Source organism: Capricornis sumatraensis, chromosome 20 (genome assembly GCF_032405125.1).
Source record: "Capricornis sumatraensis isolate serow.1 chromosome 20, serow.2, whole genome shotgun sequence".
NCBI classification, from domain to species: Eukaryota; Metazoa; Chordata; class Mammalia; order Artiodactyla; family Bovidae; genus Capricornis; species Capricornis sumatraensis.
In genome coordinates, this window is record NC_091088.1 from 68,405,893 (window position 1) to 68,430,110 (window position 24,218).

General features: G+C 57.1%; 1 protein-coding gene and 1 pseudogene across 4 annotated transcripts; both read left to right on the forward strand.

Moving 5' to 3' along the window:
* Positions 1 to 957: 957 nt before the first annotated feature.
* Positions 958 to 11,431, forward strand: LOC138096969 (leukocyte immunoglobulin-like receptor subfamily A member 2; annotated as a pseudogene).
* A 7,269-nt stretch (positions 11,432 to 18,700) lies between these two features.
* Positions 18,701 to 22,716, forward strand: LOC138097232 (leukocyte immunoglobulin-like receptor subfamily A member 6). Of its 4 annotated transcripts, none has more exons than XM_068993505.1 (8): positions 18,723 to 18,809; positions 18,966 to 19,001; positions 19,181 to 19,465; positions 19,595 to 19,897; positions 20,113 to 20,409; positions 20,633 to 20,935; positions 21,256 to 21,270; positions 21,905 to 22,716. In XM_068993505.1, the coding sequence occupies exons 1-8, from the start codon at positions 18,776 to 18,778 to the stop codon at positions 22,024 to 22,026; spliced, it is 1,395 nt and encodes a 464-aa protein (XP_068849606.1). In that variant the 5' UTR covers positions 18,723 to 18,775; the 3' UTR covers positions 22,027 to 22,716. The 4 variants fall into 4 exon arrangements, with proteins under 4 accessions (XP_068849607.1, XP_068849606.1, XP_068849604.1 ...); XM_068993503.1 differs by lacking the exon at positions 21,256 to 21,270 and adding an exon at positions 21,530 to 21,551 and having other exon boundaries at positions 21,903 to 22,716; XM_068993504.1 differs by lacking the exon at positions 21,256 to 21,270 and adding an exon at positions 21,600 to 21,614.
* The last annotated feature ends 1,502 nt before the right edge of the window (positions 22,717 to 24,218 follow it).

The following is a 24,218-nucleotide window of genomic DNA, read 5'->3' on the forward strand; positions in this document are numbered from 1 at the left end:
GCGCCAGGCGGCCCAGAGAGCAGACCCCCTGTTAAGCGCTCCTACCACAATTAAAAAACAAAAAGCCGCCAACAGATACTCAGACATTTATGCGGGTGTGTTCACGAAGCAGGCACAGGAGACAAAATAGGCCAACAATCCGGATGGCTGTCGCTGATGAGTGGGTAAACAAAGATACCATTCACTGTTTTCAAGTGGCATTTTGTCCAAAGCACAGAGACAGAGGCCCTGGGACACAGGAGGCTCGGTGGGGACAGACTTTCTTGGGGGAGAAGGGAATGTCCTCAGCCTGGATCTGACCCCAGCCCTCAGGGCGCAGAGCAGACCTGGAGTGTCCAGGACGTGTGGTGGGGCTGGGCGCTCACAGGGAACTCTCTTCCAGGGCTGTGCTGGGGCCCGTGGGACCAGGGACAACCAGGTGAGCCCCCAGACCTCCTGCTTCCACCCACCACCCCTGGTCCCTGGGGAGCACAGTGGGTCGGGGCCGAGGGTGGCCCGTCAGGGAGGGGCCTGGGTGACAGCTGGGAAACCTGGGGGAGAAGGTGCCCTGACTCTTTGGGTCTGATTCCTTTCCAGAGGTTCTCCCCAAACCCTCCATCCAGGCTGACCCAGGCACCATGGTCGCCCAGGGGAGCCCGGTGACCACCTGGTGTCAGGGGTCTCTGCTGGCGGATGTCTACCGTCTGTATAAGGAGAGGGGCTCTGTATACTGGGAGGCTAAGACCCCACAGGGCTCCAGGAACAAGGCCAGGTTCCACTTTGCATCCTCAAGCTCAAGTGATGCCGGGCAGTATCAGTGTGCATATCAGAGCAGGAACGGCTGGTCAGTGCAGAGTGACCCCCTGCCCCTGGTGCTGACAGGTAAGAGGGAGGGCCGGGTCCCTCCCACTGTGGGCTCCACATCACAGGCAGAGGAGCAGAGTGGTCCCCCTTTAACACAGCCCCTCGCCCCTACGAATGTACAGGAAACCCTCGCTCTCGACCCAGCCCGGCTCGCTCGTGCTTCCTGGAGACAACCTGACCCTCCGGTGTCGCTCAGAGGCCGGCTTTAGCAGCTTCGCTCTGACCAAGGACGAGGGGCTCAGCCCTCCCCTCCATCTAGAAGGGCAGCAGAGCCCCGACCTCCCCCTGGGCTGGATGAGCTGCACACACAGGGGCCGGTACAGATGCTACAGTGGACACAACTCCTAGGCGTGGTCGGCCCCCAGCGCCCCCCTGGACATCCTGATCACAGCTGAGGTGTCCCTGTCCTGGCCCAGGTCCCGACTGTCTGCTCAGGGTGCTGGACCAGGGTCGGCCCTGGTGGTGATGGGTCCAGGGAGAGGGTCCTGGAGCAGAGGCCCAGGTGGGGCAGGGGTCGGGGGGGGGGACGTGAAAACAGGAGTGAGAGGCATGGAGATTAAGGAGACCCACACAGACGGGCCGAGAGGAGCTGGGAGGGCTCACAGGGAGGCCCCCTGCTCAGGGTCCGGGGTGTGGGGAGGGGCTCTCTACTCATCACCCCCGTGCTCCCCCCAGGAATGCACAGGAAACCCTCCCTCTCCGCCCGCCCGGGGGCCTCAGTGCCCCGGGGAGAGAACGTGACCCTGCAGTGCCGCTCTGAGGTCCAGTCAGACACCTTCCATCTGTCCAAGGAGGGCTCGCTCGCTGCTCCCCAGCACCGTCGTCTGCAGGACCCGGCTCCACCCGTTCAGGCCAACTTCACCCTGCGTGCTGTGACCTCGGCCCACAGTGGGACCTACAGGTGCTACAGCTCACAGAGCACCGCCCCCCACCTGCTGTCGCTCCCCAGCGACCCCCTGGAGCTCCTGGTCTCAGGTGAGGAGACTCCTGCCCATACCCACAGAGGAGTCAGACCCACAGCTCAGCCCTGCCCCCGGGGAGCTCTGGGATGCTTGTAAAGAAGGGAGGCACGGGGACGTAAGCCACAGGTGACCCCACCTCATGGAGGGATGGATAATACGAGGGGGTCCCTCTCCGTCTACTCCACGTACCCCTCCCCAGGGTCCAGGCGGTGCTAGGCGTGCAGAGAGGGGACTGGAGAGTGGAAAGCTCTGGGCTTTGAGGGAGGACATGGAGCTAAAAGCAGCATGAAGACCCAGACACACCCCCACACCTTCCTTCTGTCCTTGTTCCAGGGAGCAGTTGGGGCCTGCAGACCCCACCCACATGCGGGAGCACCACGTCCTCTGAGTAACCGAGTCCTCCTAGCCTCGAGGAGATGAAGTCTCCCTGGCCCTGGGCGACCTGCTGTTTGCCTTCCCCACTAAACCTTTATAGGTTGCTTCCCACAGGGTCTAGGGTGGGGTGGGGATGAAGGGAGTGGGCTTCAGGTCCCAAGTATAACTGAGCTCACAGGTCCTTACTGGCTGCTCAGAGTGAGAAGAACTGCGTGAAGGGGAAGCCACCCAGCGAGAGAAGAGGAGGCGGCCTCTCCCGCCTCTGTCCGTGGTGCTGATTCCCGGGAGCCTGATACTCAAGGGCACCAAGGGAACCAGCCCCACAGTGCGCAGGGCAGAGTGAGGGTGGCCTCCTCGCCTCTGTCCGTGCTCTGATTCCCGGGAGCCTGAGAGTCAAGGGCGCCAAGGGAACCAGCCCCACAGTGCGCAGGGCAGAGTGAAGGCGGCCTCCTAGCTTCTGTCCGTGGTGCTGATTCCCGGGACCTGAGCATCAAGGGCGCCAAGGGAACCAGCCCCACAGTGTGCAGGGCAGAGTGAAGGTGGCCTCCTGGCCTCTGTCCGTGGTGCTGATCCCCGGGACCTGAGCATCAAGGGCGCCAAGGGAACCAGCCCCACAGTGTGCAGGGCAGAGTGAAGGTGGCCTCCTGGCCTCTGTCCGTGGTGCTGATCCCCGGGACCTGAGCATCAAGGGCGCCAAGGGAACCAGCCCCACAGTGTGCAGGGCAGAGTGAAGGTGGCCTCCTGGCCTCTGTCCGTGGTGCTGATCCCCGGGACCTGAGCATCAAGGGCGCCAAGGGAACCAGCCCCACAGTGTGCAGGGCAGAGTGAAGGTGGCCTGCTGGCCTCTGTCCGTGGTGCTGATCCCCGGGACCTGAGCATCAAGGGCGCCAAGGGAACCAGCCCCACAGTGCGCAAGGCAGAGCGAAGGCGGCCTCCTAGCCTCTGTCCGTGGTGCTGATTTCCGGGAGTGTGAGGACACCAAGAGAATAAGCCCCGCAGTATGCAGGGCAGAGTGAAGGTGGCCTCTCATTTCCAGGTCAAAGAGGTGGGAGAGTTCACTGGACAGTTACATGTAAATCAACGAAACTAGCACATTCTCCCACACTATATAAAAATAAACTCAAAATGGTGTGAAGACCTAACTGTTAGAGATAACATCATAAAACTGCCGGAAGAGAACATGGGCCAAGCACTCTCTGACATACATTGTATCGATGTTTTCACAGATCAGTCTCGCGAGGCAAAATAAATAAAAGCAAAAATTAACAAATGGGACCTCACCAAACCTATAAACTTTACCACAACAAAGGAACCTTCAACTAGAAAAGACTACATATGGAATGGTAGAAACATTTGCAAATGATACGACCGAAATATATGAACTGCTCATATGACTCAAAATCAAAGAAACAAACAACCCATCAAAAATGGGCAGACAAACTAACTGAACAGACATTTTCCCGAAGACATACAGATGGCCAACGGGCACATGTCAACACTGTCAATATTTACAAAAATGCAGATCAAACCTGCAATGGGTTACTACCACACACCAGTTGGAATGGATATCAACAAAATCTACAGGTAATAAATGCTGGAGAGGGTATGGAGAAAAGAGAACCTTCCGACACCATTGGGACGTGTGTGCTTCAGTCGTGTCTGACTGTTTCCGAATCCATGGAGTGTAGCCGGCCAGGCTCCTCTGTCCATGAGATTCTCCAGGCAAGAATACTGGAGTGGGTTGTCATGCCCTCATCCAGGGCATCTTCCCCACCCAGGACTGAATGCGCGACTCTCTGGTTTCCTGCATTGGCAGGCGGCTTCTTTACCACTAGCTTCACCTCTCCTACCTTGAAAGGCGCTCTTCTTCCGGCTTAGAGCCATCCTGCCTTGGCCACTAGAGGGCACATGAGGGGCACGGCAGAGTCTGTCCTCGCGGTGAGGCCCTGTTCAGGAGGCGCCCGGACTTCCCGCTGAACCGGTGCATCCTTCCCCCAAACCAGAGTCCGCCCTCAGAAAGAGCCAGCTGAGTCCAGGAGAGATCCGTCCTCATGGTAAGACCCTGTTCCGGAGGCGCCCCGGACTTCCCGCTGAACCAGTGCCTCTGCCCTCAGAAAGAGCCAGCTGAGTCCAGGAGAGACGACGCGCCCAAGCCTGTCCAGCGAGGCTCTTAAGGACCCCTCAGTTAGAGTCCTCACACTTCACTGGTTAAATGAACCTCCCACCTAACCTGCTAATTCCCACATCTCTGTCACATCACAGCAGCACAGACTTCAAGGTGACGAATTCAGCAGAAAGCCCTGGACTGGGAGCTTGAACCACGAGGTTTCAGAAAGAGTACCATGGGTTGGTAGGTTGAATGTGGATAAATCGCATTTCCCTTCCCCGGCAGGTCCTGCCTCTGTTTAACAAAAAAGCAGCTATGATTGCACAAAGTAGTTGTGGAGCTCAAGAACCCGGGCACTGTGACTCCACCCAGGGCAAGAGACAGTCGTCCAGAAATGCAGACTAGGAGTTCCTAATTAGTGAAAACGATTGTCCTAAAGAGGTTCAGTGAGCTGATCTTCCACAAGGTGCCCAGAGCACAGAATGGGAAAGGACAATCCCTTCAATAACCAGTGCTGGAAGAGCCAGATGGCAGCAGGCAGGAGGGTGCAGCGGGGCCCTCAGCTCACACTATATGTGAAATCATCTCAAAATGCAGCAGAGACTTAAACACAGGGCCTGAAACCATGAAGGAACAAGAGGACACAGGGGGAGCGTTGTGACATGCGTGAGGACAAGGTTTCTTTGGATATGACGCCAAAAGCACAGGCAGCAGAGACGGAACCAGACCAGGGGGGTCCCGTAAATAGAACCTTCTGCACAACAGAGGAAACCATCACAGGAGAGGCAGTGGGCGCAACAGGAGATGCCTGCAAACCACACATCTGATAAGGGGCTACTTCTCCAATGTACAAGGCGCTCACACAGCTCAACCCTAAGTAACACCAACCCGGCTTTTCCATGGGCACAGGACCTGAACAGGAATCTCTCAGAAGACGACGTCCAAATGACCAAACAGACATGGAAAGGGGCTCAGCATCCACCTGACGGGAGCACACGTCAGAGCCAGTGAGATGTCACTGCACGTGTCACAGACACTCGACTACTAGGAAAAAGACAGGTGCTGCCGAAATGCGGAGGGAAGAGAGCCTCGTGCAAGGCCGTTGGGAAGGCAACCGGTGCAGCCACTGCGGAAAACAGTATGGAGTTTCCTCAAACAACTAAACACAGAACCACCCACCGCATGACCCAGCAATTTCAACCCGGGGTATGTATCCAAAGAGGAGGCCAGGACCTCACAGACATGTCTGCCCTTTGTGTTCACTGAAGCATTGCTCACAATGGCCAAGATGCGGAATCAATCTCAGGGTCTGTCACTAGATACAGGAGTAAAAGAAAAATGAGATACACACACACACAATGGAGTGTTTTTCAGCCTTTGAAAAGTAGGAAATCCTTCCTTCTGAGACATCGTCGATGAACCTGGAGGACATTATGCCTAGTAAAGCAAGACAGACGGCAGACATTGAGCAAGAGCTCACTGACCTGTGGAATCTAATAGGCAGACTCTGAAACAGAGACTGGTAGTTGTCAGAGGCTGGGGAAGTGGGGGTGGAAATGGGGAGGGGCTGGTCACGGGGTCAAAGTTTCAGGGATGCAGACGAGTAAGTTCTGGAGACCTGATGTGCAGCGATGTGACCAGAGCTGACCATACTCTACTGTAGACTTAATCCTGGTTAGAGGGTAGCCTGGAGGGTCCTCACCAGACCTGCACACCAAGCTGAACTACGGGAGCTGATGGACACGCTAATTGGCAGGATCGCGCTGTCTCACAGTGTAAGCGAGTATCAGAACATCAGGCTCTGCAGCTGAAAGATACAAGTCTTGTCAGTTACACCTCAAGAAAGCTGACAAGTTTTCTTTCATTTAAGTAGACCAAACACGCGGTAAGTGAGTCCATTTCTAATTGAAGCCAGTCACTCCCATGTTTAATATATGAACTGACACTTTTATTTCTGAACAAAGGTGCATTCTCCTCCTCCACTGAAGAAAACAAGGTCCCAGTTATACCCCACCTGAACCGTGAGCACTCACGTGTAGGTGTGCGTGCATGCACACCTGTGTACCCACACGCTCGTGCATCTGTGGCCGTGTTTGTGTGTGCCGGTGTAATCTTCCAAAGCTCACGTCTTGGCCATGCGTTTCTCACTTGCATCTCACTTGCTCCATGACATCAGCTAGTATTCCTTTTGGGGTGAAAACAGTCAAGGTCTAAGCCCTGGCACCTCTGGTGATGCCATCTTTCACCCTCATTCTCTATCAAGCTACTTGAAAACATTTTATATTTTTAATGAAGTGTGTGACTCTGCGACGAGGAGAGGAAAATACAGGTGAAGGTTAAGGGACCCATCCTCCCACAGCACTCCTTCCGTATAAGGAAGAAGCAGCCTGACCTGGTGGGTTTAGTGGCTGAGATTCCACCCACAGGTCAGAAGTGGTGCCCGAATTTCAGGATTCAGAGATTTCCCCTTCTAATGACCCTTTGGCATTTCTCCCTTACAAATAACTTTTTGACTCAGTATAAAGCTGTTCCTAATGAACTCCCGGAAGGTGTTTGTCCAATACCTCCTGGCATCACCTTTTGTAGGAAGTAGTCTGATCCCAATGAGCTTGTCACTCTCTTGATAACTGAAAAAGGTCAGTTTTCATTCCAATCTCAACGCAGGGCAATAGCAAAGAATGTTCAAACTACCGTACAAGTGGGCTCATTTCATATGCTAGCAAGGTAACCCTCAAAATCCTCCAGTCTAGGCTTCAGCTGTACCTGAACTGAGAACTTCCAGGTGTACAGGGTGGATTTAGAAAAAGGCAGAGAAACCAGACATCAAATTGCCAACATCTGTTCGATCATAGAAAAAGCAAAGGAATTCCAGAAAAACATCGACTTCTGCTTCATTGACTACACAAAAGCCTTTGACTGTGTGGATCACAACAAACTGGAGAAAATTCTTAAAGAGATGGGAATACCAGACCATCTGACCTGCCTCCTGAGAAACCTGTATGCAGGACAAGAAGCAACAGTTAGAGCCGGACATGGAACAACTGACTGGTTCAAAACTGGGAAAGGAGTACGTCAAGGCTGTATGTAGTCACCTCGCTTATTTAACTGGTATGCAGAGTACATCATGCTAAATGCTGGGCTGGATGAAGCACAACCTGGATTCAACACTGCTGGGAGAAATATCAGTAACCTCAGATATCCAGATGACATCACCTTAATGGCAAAAAGCAAAGAGGAACTAAAGAGCATCTTGATAAAGGTGAAAGGGGACAGTAGAAAAGCTGGTTTAAAACTAAACTTCAAAAAACGAACATCATGGCATCCAGTCCCATCACTTCATGGCAAACAGATGAGGAAACAGCGGAAGCAGTGACAGACTTTATTTTCATGGGCTCCAAAATCACTGCACACAGTGACTGCAGCCATGAAATTAAGATGCTTGCTCCTTGGGAGAAAAGCTATGACAAACCTAAACAGCGTATTGGAAAGCAGAGACATTACTTTGCTGACAAAGGTCCATCTAGTCAAAGCTTTGGTTTTTCCAGTAGTCATGTATGGATGTGAAAGTTGGACTACGGAGAAAGCTGAGCGCCGAAGAACTGATGCCTTTGAACTGTGGTGCTGGAGAAGACTCTTGAGAGTCCCTTGGACTGCAACGAGATCAAACCAGTCAATCTTAAAGGAAATCAACCCTGAATATTCATTGGAAGGACTGATGCTGAAGCTGAAACTCCAATACTTTGGTTACCTAATGTGAACAGGTGAGTCACTGGGAAAGACCCTGATGCTGGGAAACGTCAGAAGAATTAGGGGGCGAAAGAGGATGAGAGGTTGGACGGCATGACCATCTCAATGGACATCAGTTGAGCAAACTCTGGGAGACAGTGATGGACAGGGGGCCTGGCATCCTGCAGTCCTTGGGGATCGCAAAGTCTCAGACATGGCTTAGCGACTGAACAACAGTGTATTTACAATAAGCGCCACCTTTTCCTGTTGCCTCTTTCCTTGCCTCGGACACCCCACGTCTCAGCAGGCTGCTCTGCACAGGGCTGTCCTCATTCGGGGGTCTGGCCGAGGTCTACCCCTCTCACACTGACCATCTCACATACATTTCTCCCGGGACTGGCCTGGGAGGCAGTCTGACGGGGGGCCCCCCTGCAGCTACACCACACCCTGGAGCCCACGGCCACAGACTCTGCCCCGGTTCAGAGCTGTGCCCTCAGGATGGGGCATAGGGGCCCCATAGCCTCCCGCAGGTGGACGCCACGGCTGGTAGAGTGGGCCCGAGTGTGTTTCCTGCACACGTGGGAGGCTGCGCGGTGCTGACCGCAGGCCTGAGGCCGTGAGCGGAGGGCTCCCAGTGCCTGCCAGACACTGCAGGAGGGGGTCTCCGGGTACCAGCCTCCATCCGGAGGCCTGACCCGCTCTGCCTGTGAGGATGGGTGCCCCTGTGTGCACAGAGGGGGAAACCTTCCTCCGACCCCAAGATGATCCCTGCAGCCGGGGGCCGCACCGCCTACCTCTCGTGCTCTGCGGTGGTTCCCCTCCATTTGGGGAACTTTCTTTCTGCCTGTGTCTGTGGCTACGTGTTTCAGAAATACTCTCCAAGCACGGCTCAGCGTTAGGAGCAGAGGAGGCTCTGGGTGGGCACCACACTCACCCCTTCGGTGCAGTCTCAGCCCGCAGCCCTTCAGGCCACCCTCTCCCGCCGTCACCTCATCAGGAACTTCACCGTGATGATGGCAGCGAGAGCCCGCAGCCCCTCTGAGGGCTGAGGTCAGGACAACATGCAGAGGAGGAACCTCAGGGGCAGAGAAAGGGCACCGCCGCCCCAGGGGCATGAGCAGCGGGCACGCGTCTACAGGAGCATCTGTTCTCCATCAGAGAGAGCTCTGACCCCAGTCAATACCCCTTAAAGCTTGCAGAGTACATCATGAGAAACGCTGGGCTGGAAGAAGCACAAGCTGGAATCAAGATTGCTGGGAGAAATATCAGTAACCTCAGATATGCAGATGACACCACCCTTATGGCAGAAAGTGAAGAGGAACTAAAAAGCCTCTTGATGAAAGTGAAAAAGGAGAGTGAAAAATTTGGCTTAAAGCCCAACATTCAGAAAACTAAGATCGTGGCATCCGGTCCCATCACTTCATGGCAAATAGATGGGGAAACAGCGGAAACAGTGTCAGACTTCATTTTTGGGAACTCCAAAATCACTGCAGGTGGTGATTGCAGCCATGAAATTAAAAGACACTTACTCCTTGGAAGGAAAGTCATGACCAGCCTAGATAGCATATTCAAAAGCAGAGACACTACTTTGCCAAAAAAAGGTCCGTCTAGTCAAGGCTATGGTTTTTCCTGTGGTCATGTATGGATGTGAGAGTTGGACTGTGAAGAAAGCTGAGTGCTGAAGAATTGATGCTTTTGAACTGTGGTGCTGGAGAAGACTCTTGAGAGTCCCTTGGACTAGAGGAGATCCAACGACTCCATTCTGAAAGAGATCAGCCCTGGGATTTCTTCGGAAGGAACGATGCTAAAGCTGAAACTCCAGCACTTTGGCCACCTCATGTGAAGAGTTGACTCTTTGGAAAAGACTCTGATGCTGGGAGGGATTGGGGGCAGGAGGAGAAGGGGACGACAGAGGATGAGATGGCTGGATGGCATCACCGACTCGATGGATGCGAGTCTGAGTGAACTCCGGGTGTTGGTGATGGACAGGGAGGCCTGGCGTGCTGTAATTCATGGGGTCAGAGAGAGTCGGACATGACTCAGTGACTGAATTGGACTGAACCCAAAGCTTGCAGGTGATGACAAGATCGGCGGAAGACTATGCCCAAGGACCCTGGTGCCCTGCGCAGGAAAGCACCCAGGGGCTTGTTCCCAGGAAGGCGGGCTGGACGGTGATGCGATAGAGAAAGACATTCCTGAAGGGGGCTGTGATGGGGGAACCCACACTCCAGGGCAGGGGAGGAGTCAGTTTCCTTCCATATTCCCTGAGCGTCTCCTCTGGGCTCTCGGCCACATGGACTCCACTGAGCCCCAGGAAGCTGTTGACCTCTGTCTCTGGGATCTGAGCCCTGCAGGGCAGCGGGGGCTGGCATCCTCCCTGAAGCATCTCCAGGGCCAGGTGACCCATCCACGGTGAGGACCCCTGGAGACCTTCTGATGTACAGGCATAGGAAGAAGCCGACCCTGAGGTGAGGCCCTCAGAGGGAAGGACATGGCCTGCTTGTCCACGCCTGAAACGGGCATCTCAGGAACACACGGGACTGTCACCGGAACAAGAACAGGTTCTCATGAAGAGGCGGTTCCCCTTCCTGTGGGTTGCTGATATGACGTGAAGCTCCAGCCCCGGAGAGGACGCGCCCTGTGGTCTGTCTGTGCGCAGGACACCCAGGTCTCCTCCATCCTCACAGCCTGGACCGCAGGGAGGAGACGCCATGGCCCCCACGCTCCCCGCCCTGCTCTGCCAAGCTGCAGACGCAGAGGGCTGAGTGAGCGCCTGTGGCGGGCAGTGGTGGGTCCAAGAGAGCCACGGTTGGGTCTCACACTGGGACCCCACAGACCACCACTCAGGGCTGGGCCCTGGCCCAACCCCGGGACCCTGTGGAACACTGCTCAGGGGCGGGCCCCAGCCCAACCCCGGGACCCCACAGACCACCCCTCTGGGGCGGGCCCCGGCCTAACCCTGGGACCCCGCACAATACCGCTCACCCCGCAGACCTGTGCTGTCTGAGCTCCAGCAGCTCAGGGTCTTGAGCAGGAACGTCTGAGACAGTAAGATACAGAGGCCCCAGGAGGCTCTCGAGGAGGACATGGCCCACCCACAGCCTCCCTTCAGGACCCTCAGGCCCCGCTGACACCCTCCCCCATCACCGCGGTCAGACCCATGAGTGGGAACGAGGACACCATCCCCGCCAGGGGCTGGGCTTGGGGACACGTCCTCTCCCGGGAGGTGGGTGCCCTGCGCTCACTCCCAAGCTCCGGGTGATGGGGCCGGGCTGACCTGTGTGCCCTCATCCCAGACTACACGGTGCAGAATCTCACCCGCATGGGCCTCGCGGCCTTGGTCCTGCTGCTCCTCGGGATCCTGCTGTGCCAGGCACGGCATGACCGTGAAGGAGCCCGAGACGTGGCCTGGAGCTGAGCATGGGGGCCCTGCAACGCCCGGAGCACCGCAGCCCGGGACGCGAGCTTCTAGCCCCGAAGCTTTGGAGGAGCCTCTGACCCCGGAGGAGAGACGGCCCCGGGGTGAGAGGAGTGGGGCTGGGGCCTCGGCTTTTGCTCACCGGGGCCCCCTCCCTCCCAAGGAGGACGCCCTGACTCCCATCTCCGCTCACCCCCGGCCCGAGGCGCATCCCACATGGCAGGGGTGGGTCCTCAGCCTGCACGCCCGCAGGCTCTGTCCACTCTCATGGAGGACGTGAGTCTCATTGTTCACGCCCTCCATCTCTGGTGTGAGCAATGACCTCCATTCCTTCTCAGAAAGAGAACGTCGTATAGCTAACTGAATAAATGGGTGTAAGTGGGGCCTCGTTTGGAACAGTTGGACCCTAAACTCTTCCCTGGCCCCCTCTGGACCCCTCACGCCGCTCTCTCCTCGTCAGAGGACACCCGGTGCAGTTTCTCCAGAAACACTGGCAGTGTGAGGGACCCCAGGCGTTTGAAGTGACAGTCGGGGCTACGCTGGTAAACGAGCTCAGGAATATATCGTTTTGTAAAGAGCCCCGATGTGGGGTTTCCCTGGTGGTGAAGAATCTGCCAGCCAGTGCAGGAGACACGGGTTCAGTCCGTGATCCTGGGGGACTGCACGCGCCAAGGAGCCACTGAGTCCGTGAACTGCAGTGCCTGAGGCCAGCACGTGCTGGAGCCCGCGCACCGCCAGAGTCCAGCGCTGCAGACGCCCAGACACCGCAGCGAGGGAGCAGCCCCGCTCACACAACCAGACACACCCCCACAGCAACACAGACAACATCAGCAGGCAATAAATGCTGACAGAGCCCAGTGTGAACTGTGTGTCTCCTCTGGGGCAAACGCGCTCCGTTGCCAGCCTCAGGGAGCCCAGATGAACGCGCTCAAGGCCGAGTGGGAAGGAAGGAGCAGGCCGACTTTCCCACAGGAGCGAGTCTGGTCCAGCCAGCCCCCACCAGTGGCCACACGGGCACTGATGCGTCCTCATGACACCTCACGTAGGGTCGTCTCCATGTCAGCTTTACGCCCCAGGTTCCCTGAAATGAGATGCCCACCTCCTAGTTCATCTGCAAGAGAGGGAAAGAGGAAACGATGGAGGAGACAAGGCTGACTCTGACGAATCCCAGCACATCACGGGCAGGTGTACTCATCACCCCGGTCAACCTGGAGAGGCGACAGCAACTCTCAGTTAACGGGAAGAGACACAGCGCTGGCCCACAGTTGTATAACCAGAGGAAGATGCGTGCACGGCCACGAGTGTGCACGCAGAATATGGACACGTGGGTAGTTCACAGTAGAGAAAGTTACAGAAATCACTTTCCCCAAAATGAATGGTTTGGTGTCTATACATGCGACAGAATTTATACAAAAGGCACAGAGGTGGACTGCTAGAGTAACACAGATCAGTTTCCAAGCACAAGCGAGAAACAGCGAAATACAGGTGTAGGAGTCCACTCCCTCACATCAAATTCAAAAGGCAACAACCTGGGACCCAAGTACACAGAACAGGAAATGAAGCGACGGGAGCAACAAGAGCCGCTGCCAGGGTCCCTGGTGGCTTGGCGGGTAAGCATGCAGCCGCCAGGGCAGGGGCCACGGGTTCCATCCCTGCTGCGAGAAGATCCCGCAGGGGCCGCAGATGCTGCGCCCGCGGGCCCAGAGCCCTGCCCTGCGACGAGACGCGCCATCAGAGTGAGGAGCCCAGGCACCGCAGCAAAGAGAAGAGCTTCGCTGAGCTCAGCTCACCGGGAGGAGAGCCCCTGGGCAGGAGGAAGACCCAGCACCATCCTCTGTCGCTCAGCCGTGCCCGAGTCTTTGCGACCGCATGGACTGTAGCCCACCAGACTCCTCTGTCCCTGAGGCTCTCCAAGCGAGAATACTGGAGTGGGTTGCACTGCCCTCCTCCAGGGGATCTTCCCCACCCAAGGATCGAACCCAGGTTTCCCCCATTGCAGGCAGATTCTTTACCACCTGAGCCACAGGGAAGTCCAGCACAGCCCAAGCTAATTAGTAATCAATTTTAAAACCTGATACCTCAGATAGAAACGTTGATGAGAGAGCACTGAGAACCAGTGTGTGTTGACCCATCCGACAGCACACCTGGGAGAGACGCACGAGTCTCGAGACACAGCCCGCCAGACGGAGGCGGAGACGCAGACAGTGTGAACAGACCGGCCGCTGGAAGCCACACAGAGTCTCTAGACACAAACCACCAGACGGAGGCAGAAGACTCAGACAGCCCGAGGAGACCGGCCGCTGGAAGCCACACAGAGTCCGGAACGAGACCAGTGAAATCTCCACGCAGACAAAAGGCCAGAACTGGACGGCTTCATGGAGGACCGCTACCAAACTGACAAAGAGCAACTTATGTGACCCTCTTCAAACCCTTCCAGGAGGCTGAAGAGGAGGAAACACTCCCACAGTCTCTCTATGAGGCACCGCCACCCGCTACCCAAACCAGACACAGACACACCCAGAAGAGAAAAGGCACAGAGCAGAGCGCTTTAGGAATTGACGTGCAAAATGCTCAACAAAATATTACTAGCCGAAGTCAACAACACACAAAAAGATTCACACACCATGATCAACTCGCACTCATCCCTGGGTCACAAGAATAGTTCAACATATGCAAATCGATCAGTGTGACTCGCCACATCAACAGGAGAAAACAACATGCTCGACTTCACAGGCTCAAAAGCATCAATTCTTCGGTGCTCAGCCTTCTTCACAGTCCAACTCTCACATCCATACATGACCACTGAAAAAACCATAGCCTTGACTAGACGGACCTGATAAACTGGTATTACTGGGGCCAAATGACCTTCATGCAAACTGAAGAATCCAGCTAGTGAGCTGCAACACCTCCATGAGCAGAAAACGGAGAAGAACCAACTTCGAAAGGATAAACGGAGCAGGTTCTGTTTCCCTGTCTCCCCTCCCGCAAGCTGGCACAGCTCAGCGCTGAGAGGACCCCCTCCTTGGGCCCAGGCCCTCTCCTCCCCGGGAGAACAGTGGGTGCAGCCACGCCACGTCCCCAGGCTCCGGGCCGCTGCCTCAGAGACCGCCTCGCTGCTCAGCTCACGAGAGCACCAGGCCGCAGACACACGTGGGGCCGCAAAGCAGGAAGAGAAGGGACGGGGCTCTATCTCTCGGTGGTTAGAGGAGCATGGGGTCCTGAGACTTCTCCCTCAGGGCAGGGCCACGACGGCGCGGGAGCACACCATCGTCTCCCCGACGGGAGGGCAGGGGAGCCTCACATCATAAAGCACGTCTCCAAGGCTCCAGAATCTCCAACTGGGCTGGAGACAGAAACCCACCATAAATCCGAGAGATGGAGGCTGCTTCTCCCGCGCACAGACAGCAAAGCAGGGCCACAAGAAACACCAAGAACCGGGAACCGTGGCTCCGCCCAGGGCGGCAGAGAAACTGCAGGAACACAGGAGATCTATGAGCTCCCTTATTATGGAAAATAACTGCCCCGAAGCAGCTCAGTGAACTGATCTTCCACAAGGTGCCCAGAGCACAGAATCGGAAAGGACAATCCCTTCCATAACCGGTGCTGGAAGAGCCAGATGGCAGCAGGCAGGAGGGTGCAGCGGGACCCGCAGCTCACACTATATGTGAAATCATCTCAAAACGCAGCACAGACTTAAACACACGGCCTGAAACCATGAAGGAACAAGAGGACACAGGGGGAGCGTCGTGACATGCGTGAGGACAAGGTTTCTTTGGATATGACGCCAAAAGCACAGGCAGCAGAGACGGAACCAGACCAGGGGGGGCCCATAAATAAAACCTCCTGCACAACAGAGGAAACCGTCACAGGAGAGGCAGTGGGCGCAACAGGAGATGCCTGCAAACCACACATCTGATAAGGGGCTACTTCTCCAATGTACAAGGCGCTCACACAGCTCAACCCAAAGTAACACCAACCCGGCTTTTCCATGGGCACAGGACCTGAACAGGAATCTCTCAGAAGACGACATCCAAATGACCAAAGAGACATGGAAAGGAGCTCAGCATCCACCTGAGGGGAGTACACGTCAGAGCCAGGAGATGTCACTGCACGTGTTACAGACACTCGGCTGCCAGGAAAAAGACAGGTGCTGCCGAAATGCGGAGGGAAGAGAGCCTCGTGCAAGGTCGTTGGGAAGGCAACCGGTGCAGCCACTGCAGAAAGCAGTGTGGAGTTTCCTCAAACAACCAAACACAGAACCACCCACCACATGACCCAGCAATTCCACTCCTGGTATGTATCCAAAGAGGAGGCCAGGAGCTCACAGACGTGTCTGCACTCCTGAGTTCTGCAGCGATGTTCCCAGTAGCAGGATACGGCCCCACCCTGGATGTCTGCCAACAGATAAATGCACAAAGGAAATGCCAGACACACTCACACACTCACACACACTCACACACACACTCACACACACTCACAATCACACACTCACACACACACTCACTCACACACACTCATACACACACTCACACATTCACACACACACTCACACTCACACACACTCACACACACAATGGAGTCTATCCAGCCTTTAAAAAAGGGAACCCCTCCGTTTGAGACAACATGGGTGAAGCTGGAGGACGTTATGCCGAGTAAAGCAAGCCAGACACAGACAGGCAAACGCAGCAAGAGCTCACTGACCTGTGGAATCTAAAACAGACTCAGGGAAACAGAGGAGAACGCAGTCCCCAGAGGCTGGGAGCGGGGATAACGGGGAGGTGCTGGTCACGGGGAACAAAGTTTCAGGGACGCCGACGAGTCTTCTGGAGACCTGACGTGCGGCGATGAGACTAGAGCTGCCCGTACTCCACTGTAGACTCAAACCTCCTCAGAGGGTAGCCCGGAAGTGTCCCCACCAGACCCGCAACCAATATGTACTCTTTTCACAGCGTACACGGAAGTCAGAACGTCAAGCTGTGCATGAGAAACAGAGACAATTTTTGTCAATTATACCTCAGTAAAGCTGAAAAGGTTTTCTTTCATTTAATTACACCAGGCACACTGGGAGTTATTCCATTCCTGATTTTAGGCACTTGCTCCCATGCTTAAAACACATATTTACATTTTTATTTCTGAACACGTATGCATTCTCCTCCTCCTTTCGAAAAGGCAGTGTTCTAGGTACTTCACCTGAACTCTGGGCACTCATATACACGTGTGCGGGCATGTACACGTCTCCCTCCATGCACGCGTGTGGGTGTGTCTGTGCGTGCAAGTGTGTGTCTGTGTACTTTTCCAAAGCTCATTTTCGGCCATGCGTTCCTCTCTGTTGCATCTCACTGTCTCTCTGCCATCTATTAGTATTCCTTTCCACGTGAAAACAGCATCTAAGAACTTGCGCCTCTGGAAATGCCTTCTTTCACGCTCATTCTCTTTTTATCAAGTTACCTGAGAACACTTCCTACTTTGAATCCAGCCTGTGACTCAAGTACTAGGAGAGGAAAACGCTTGGCAAGGTTAAGGGATCCAAGCCTCCAGACCCCACCTCCTCTCTCAGGACCTGGTGGGTTGAGGCTGAGGCACAGCCCACAGTGGGAGGCGATGCCGAACCTCCTGGAAGCTGGTGAGTGTTCTGCATGAAGCTCTCACTTCTGCCCCTTGCAAGTACTCCGACTCAGGGGGAGCTCTTCCTGGTTAATTCCCTGACGGCATTGCTCCAATACCCTTTAGCGCCCCCTTTTGGTAGGGGCAAGTCTGCTCCCAGTGGGCTGGTCATTGTCTTGATGGTAATCTGCGTTTTCTGCAGGAAGTAGTTTCAGGACATTTTTAGGGCCTCAGTCCAGGCCGCCTTGATTTTTTTTTTCAGTTGAAATTTACTTAAAATACAATTAACTGTTTCAAACTGTGTACTTCAGTACGAAATACTTTTTTAATTGAACCTTTAGTTTCTCAGTCTATGAAACGTCAAGATACGGATGTTACTTTCTTTACTGTGCAGTTAACTAACCTATTTGTTGCCGTAGCTGCCGCACACAGGCTCTCCGTTGCAGTGGGGTCTTTAGCTGAAGTGCGCCGTGTCTGGATCCCTGGCCGGTGATTGAACCCTAGCCCTAAGTAGGGAGCGCCGAGTCTCAGCCAGGGGCCCGGCAGGGCGGCCCTCGGGTGTCTCGTGCACATTCGTGAGTCCCAGCCCTTCCCAGGCCGGTTCTTGTCAGTAAAGGAGCCTCCGTTATGTGCTTCCTCAGCCGTTGCTGTCTGTCCTGAGCGTCTTCCCGTCTGACACTTAACGGCAGGTACCACCCTGGCCCTCAGCACAGTCCCGCCCCTGCTGAATTTCCCTGTCTGCTCTCTCTGCTGCACTCTGGAACATCTCCTCAGTGCTAAACTCCGACTTCACATGTGGCCGCTCAGCTGTCTGCTCCACTGCATGCCTTTTTTAACGTGTTGAATCTACTGGATTGTTCAAGTGGAAAATTTTCAACTCTTTCCAGTCACTGCCTGTTCTTCTACAAAATAGCCCACACGCTAGCCTCCCTTTATTCTTGTGAGGATGGGTGCCTGTCTGTGTGCACACAGGGAAACCTCTGCCCCTGACCCTGAGACGATCCCCGCTGCCGGGGGTGACACCGCCTACCTCTCGTGCTTTGCTGTGGTTCCTCTCCATTTGGGGAACTGTCTCTCTGCCCGCGTCTGTGGCTACGTGTTTCAGAAACAGGCTCCAAGCACGTCTCAGCATTACGAGCAGAGGAGGCCCTGGGTGGGCACCACGCTCACCCCCTTCGGTGCAGTCTCCGCCCGCAGCCCTTCAGGCCACCCTCTCCCGCCGTCACTTCGTCTGGGAACTAACCGTGATGACGGCAGCGAGAGCCCACAGCCCCTCGGAGGCCTGGGGTCGGGACAGCATGCAGAGGAGGAACCTCAGGCACAGAGAAAGGGCACTGCCGCCCCAGGGACATGACCCGCGGGCACGCGTCTACTCGAGCATCTGTTCTCCATCAGAGAGAGAGCATCTCCAGGGCCTGGTGACCCCGTCCACAGTGAGGACCCCATGCGGACCTGCGGATGGCAGAGGAGGAAGCAGACACTGAAGCGAGCTCGCAGAGGGAAGGCCGTGTCCTGGATGCCCTCTACTGGAAGGGGCGTCCCAGGGACACACTGGGACTGTCATGGGGACGACGCCAGGCTTTCAAGAAGAGGCTGTTCCCCTTCCTGTGGGGACGCTGATGTGAAAGCTGTGTGACAGGAAGCACCAGTCCCGGAGAGGACACACCCTGTGGTCTGTCTGTCCGGAGGACACCCAAGTCTCCTCCATCCTCACAGCCTGGACCGCAGGGAGGAGACGCCATGACCCCTACCGTCCCCGCCCTGCTCTGCCTCGGTGAGATGGGAGGGGCGGGGGGAGCCCTGGTCTGGAGGGACGGCCCCCACCAGCCAGCCTGCTCCATCAGGGGACCTCAGGGCCCAGGAGGCTCCCGGGGAGGAGAGGCGCTGCTCAGCACTGAGGGCATACCTCTCACAGGGCGCTCTCTTCCAGGGCTGAGTGTGGGCCTGAGGACCCAGGTGCAGGCCGGTGAGTCTGTCCCAGGGCCCAGCTCCCTCCTCTCCTGGGGACAAGGGTCTTCCCCAGGCCACGGGCAGAGAGAGGGCAGCTCGGGGCTCACAGAGGGGGGGTCTGGGAGGTCTGGGCTGAGAGCCGAGGTCCATGGGGGGCGGGGTCGCCTGGTGAGCCGGTCTCTGGTTTCCTTCCAGGGACCCTCCCCAAACCCACTATCTGGGCTGAGCCGGGCTCTGTGGTTCCCTGGGGGAGCCCCGTGACCATCTGGTGTCAGGGGACACCAGGGGCCCTGGAATTCCGTCTGAATAAAGAGGGTAGCCTGGATCCCTGGGACAGAGAGAAACTCCTGGAGCCCGGAGACAAGGCCAGGTTCTCCATCCAACACATGGGACAGTTCGACGCAGGGAGCTATCGCTGCTACTACAAAACCCCCACTGGCTGGTCAGAGCGCAGTGACCCCCTGGAGCTGGTGGTGACAGGTGAGGGACTCTCGGGGGCCTCGGGCTCTGCCCTCGGGAGGGGGTCTGCTCTCCGGGGCTGTCTCTCTCCCAGCCCAGCCCTGGGGGGCAGGGCGGGAGCCCCACAGAACCAGCTGCCTCCTCTTCTAGGACCTTCCGGCAAACCCAGCCTCTCAGCCCTGCTGAGCCCTGTGGTGACCTTGGGAGGGAACGTGACCCTCCAGTGTGCCTCCTATCATGGATTTAACAGATTCCTCCTGACCAAAGAAGGAGAAGACAAGGCCTCTTGGACCCTGGATGGAGAGCAAACGCCCTACAGGCAGACCCAGGCCCTGTTCCCTGTGGGCCCCGTGACCCCCGGACACGGGTGGACGTTCAGATGCTACGGCTTTAACAGGGACACCCCCCAGGTGTGGTCAGCCCCCAGCAACCCCCTGGAGCTCCTGGTCCCAGGTGAGGAAGTCCCGTCCTGACCCCATGCATTTGTGCAGACAAGACAGCCTACTGGGTTCTGCTCCCAGGGGAGCCTCTGTGAGTGGTGGGGGGAGGAGCGTGGGGCTCACAGGACAGATGTATAGACTGAGAGACAGGGAGGCCTGGGGCCGGGCTGGGAGAGGGGCTTCCACGGGGGAAGCACTCCCTACAACCCAGGGGATGTCTCTCCCCAGGGCTGTCTGGGAAGCCCTCCCTCCTGACCCCGAAGGGCCCCGTCGTCACCTCTGGACAGAACCTGACCCTCCAGTGTCGCTCTGACGTGGGCTACGCCAGATTCGCTCTGTCCAAGGAGGGGGAACAGGACCTCCCCCAGCGCCCTGCCCGGAGGCCCCAGGGAGGGCTCTCTCAGGCCGACTTCCCCCTGGGCCCCGTGGGCACCGTCCACGGGGGCCGGTACAGATGCTTCGGTGGACACGGCCTCTCCTCCGAGTGGTCGGCCCCCAGCGACCCCCTGGAGCTGCTGGTGGCAGGTGAGGGGCCAGCGGGTCAGTCGGGGACCAGACTCTGCACCGGCCCCACCGGGGAGCCCCAGGGGTGGTGCTGGGACCAGGGGGAGGGGCCCAGGGAGGGACAGAGGATGGGGTGGGGCAGGGGAGAGACTCGGAGAAACAGAGACAGCGCTGAGGGGCCAGAGAGGCCCGCGGAGTCTCACTCAGAACCCGCCCGGCGCCTGCACCCCCTTCCCCTCTGCAGGACGGCTCAGAGACAGCCCCTCCCTCTCGGTGCAGCCGGGCCCCTTGGTGGCCCCGGGGGAGACCGTGACCCTGCTGTGTCAGTCAGGAAACAGGACGGACACTTTCCTTCTGTCCAAGGAGGGGGCAGCCCATCGCCCCCTGCGTCTGCGCTCCCAGGACCAAGACGGGCAGTACCAGGCCGAGTTCTCCTTGAGCCCTGTGACCTCAGCCCACGGGGGCACCTACAGGTGCTACCGCTCACTCAGCACAGACCCCTACCTGCTGTCCCAGCCCAGTGAGCCCCTGGCGCTCGTGGTCTCAGGTGAGGCCCCGTCTGTGCTTCTGACTCAGCAGCTCCGGGCTCTGTGCCCTGGGAGCGCAGGGCGGTCGTGGAGGAGGGGGTGCTGAGGGAGGGGCTCCCTGAAGGAGTGGCCTCAGAGCCCACGCCTCCCCCCTTCCTTCCTCAATGGGGTTGCAGAGGGGCAGGCGGGCTGTGGGAGGGTCTCGGGGAGGCCACAGGGCCCTGCAGGGCAGAGGGGAGTGTGGTGGAGACCCGGAATCAGCCCGGCGCACCCCTTCCTTGGCTCAGCCACAGACCCAGACCTAAACCTGGGGAGTCTCAGGGCTCTGTGATCAGGGGAGACAGCCCACCCCAAGGCGCTTTAGATTCTCTGGGAGGACAAGGCCCCCCATATCGTTAAGGGCCGGCGGGGAGTCGGGCAGAGGTGGCGCGGGAACCACAGGCTGCAGGGGCCTGAGGCTGCTGGATGGGGGTCAGTCTGCGGAGGAGCAGGCCCGCCCCACCCCATCCTGCCCCCAGAGGCTGCAGGGATCGCCCCCTCCCAGGCAGAGTCAAGCCGGCAGACGCAGAGGGCTGAGCGAGCGCCAGTGGGCGGCAGTGGTGGGCCCTTAGGAGCCATGGTTGGATCTCACCCCAGGACCCCTCAGACCACCGCTCGGGGCAGGCCCACCCTGTGCTGTCTGAGCTCCTGCAGCTCAGGGTCCCGAGCAGGAACATCTGATACAGTAAGAGAGGCCCCGGGAGGATCCCGAGGAGGACACGGCCCACCCACAGCCTCCCTTCAGGACCCTCAGGCCCCGCTGATACCCTCCCCCATCACCGAGGTCAGACCCGGAAGTGGGAACGAGGACAGCATCGAGTGGGAACGAGGACAGCGTCCCTGTCAGGGGCTGGGCTCGGGGCCAGTCCTCTCCCGGGAGGCGGGTGCCCTGGGCGCACACCCCGGTTCCGGGTGACGGGGCTGGGCTGACCTGTGTGTCCTCACCCCAGACTACACGGTGCAGAATCTCATCCGGATGGGCCTCGCGGCCTCGGTCCTGCTGCTCCTCGGGATCCTGCTCTGCCAGGCTCGGCATGACCACGGAGGAGCCCGAGACAAGGCCCGGAGCTGAGCACCGGTACCCCGCACCGCCCACAGCGTGGAGCCCAGGACGCGAGCTTCCAGCCCGGAAGCTTCTGGAAGAGACTTTGACCCCGGGGGAGATGTGCTGCTGGGCGGGAGGAGGCCAGGGAGTCCCCGGTGGGGGGAGTAGGGGGCGCGCTGGAGGCTCGGCTCATGGGGGCCCCCTCCCTCCCCCCCCCCCGCGAGGATGCACCGACTCCTGTCTCCATTCACACACCACCCCCCCACCCCCCGGCTCAAGGCGCATCCCAGTGCCAGGGGCGGGTCCTCGCCCTGCACGCCCGCAGGCTCTGTCCACTCATGGGAGACTGAGCTCCATTGTTAATGCCAGCCGCCTCTGGTGCGCAAAGACCTCCATCCCTTCGCTCAGAAACAGACTGAGGTAGACTCCTCCCGGGTTCCAGAGGTTAAAACTCCGCCTGCCAGCGCAGGAGCCTGGGTCTCAGCCCTGGTTCCGGATGATCCCAGCTAACCCTGTGTGCCCCCAACCTCTGAGCCCGCGTGCCCGCGGACTCCGCAGGAGGGGAAGCCCTGGGCTGCCACTGGAGAGTAACCGCCACTCTTCACAACCAGAGAAAAGCCCGGGGCAGCAGCAGTGAAGACCCAGCGCAGCCAAAACCAAATACTCAAATAAACACTTGTTTATAGAAAACAGACTGTCACGTAAGAAACTGAATAAATGGGTGAAAGTGGGCCCCACTGGGAACAGATGGATCCAGAGCTCTTCCCTGAGCCCCCCGGACCCCTCACGCCCTGCTCTCCTCGTCAGATGACAGCCGGTGCCGTTTCTGCAGACACCATCGTTGCGAGGGGACGCCCTGACATTTGAAGTGACAGCCAGGTGCCGCGCTGGTAAACGGCTAAGGAATACAACATTTTATAAAGAGCCCATTTTATAAAGAGTGAACTGTGTGTCTCCTTTGGTGCAAACGCTCTCCGTGGCCAACCTCAAGGAGCCGGGGTGAACGCGCCGAAGGCCGGGTGGGAAGGAAGGAGCAGGCTGGCTTTCCCACAGGAGGGAGTCTGGTCCAGCCAGCCCCCACCGATGGCCCCACGCGCACAGATGTGTCCTTTGCATTACACAGCACAGTTAGATCATTTCCATGTCAGTTTCAAGCCCCACTTTCCTCGAATTCAGATGCCAAAATCTTAGTCCATTCAGACGAGAGGGAAAGAGAAAACAGTGCAAGTACCAATTGGGGGAGAAAACAGAGGACTTTGGCTCCAATACCTTACAGCTTGGAGTGCAAATCGCCTCAGTAATTTGGGAAGGAAATAACAACCGTCAGCTAAAAGGGAGAGACACACAGCCCCCACCCAGAGTTATGTAACCGAGGGGGAAATTGTGCATAACCACCCGTACACACGCAGGAGAGCAAGGACAGAGGGCCGCTCATATCAGACAGGTCTCAGAAAACAACCTCTCAAACATGAATGTTTTGGCATATACATGTGATGGGGCTTTTTTTGAGTTAAGAGAAGACTGTAGTGACATACTAAGAGTTAACAAAAAGTTAAGACAAAACTCCTCGGAAACCATTGGCTAGTGCTTCTCCCTTGCAAAATAAGTTAACACCAGTCTAGAAAGATCTGCAACCTGTTGCTAGTGTTAGCTTTCCAAAACTGCTGGGAAACCGAGAATCAGGTGCTGCGCCTGGAAACCTCTGGTCTGCCAGGCATGCCCCTCCCTTCCTCCCTCACCTTCCCCCAAACCACCGCGGCTTCCCGGGGGTGTGGGGGCCCTTCCCCGACCCGCTGGTCTCAACGCTGACGGGCGCCGGGTCGCTGTGCTGGGTCAGCAAGGAACTCAGGCTTCCCAGGGCGACAGCATGTCCACCTCTGTTCCCTCTCTCAACGGAGCAGACAGACAGCCGCAGTTGAGAGGAGCTGGAAGGGGCACACATGAGTGATCCGGCTTTTCTTTTTTAGTGTAAACACAAACCAAGCCAGCGCTTGGCAACGCCCCCAAGCTCTGGTCCTCCCCGAAGGTTCCTCTAATGAAACCTCGAAGCCCAGCGCCCTCTTACTCAGATCAGAATTTGAGTGCAAACAGAAACAAGGACCCTCTTTAGTGCCGTATATATACATGTACGCACACACACAGACACATAAACACACACACATACACACACATATACACACATACGTATAACACACATATATACACATACACACAACATA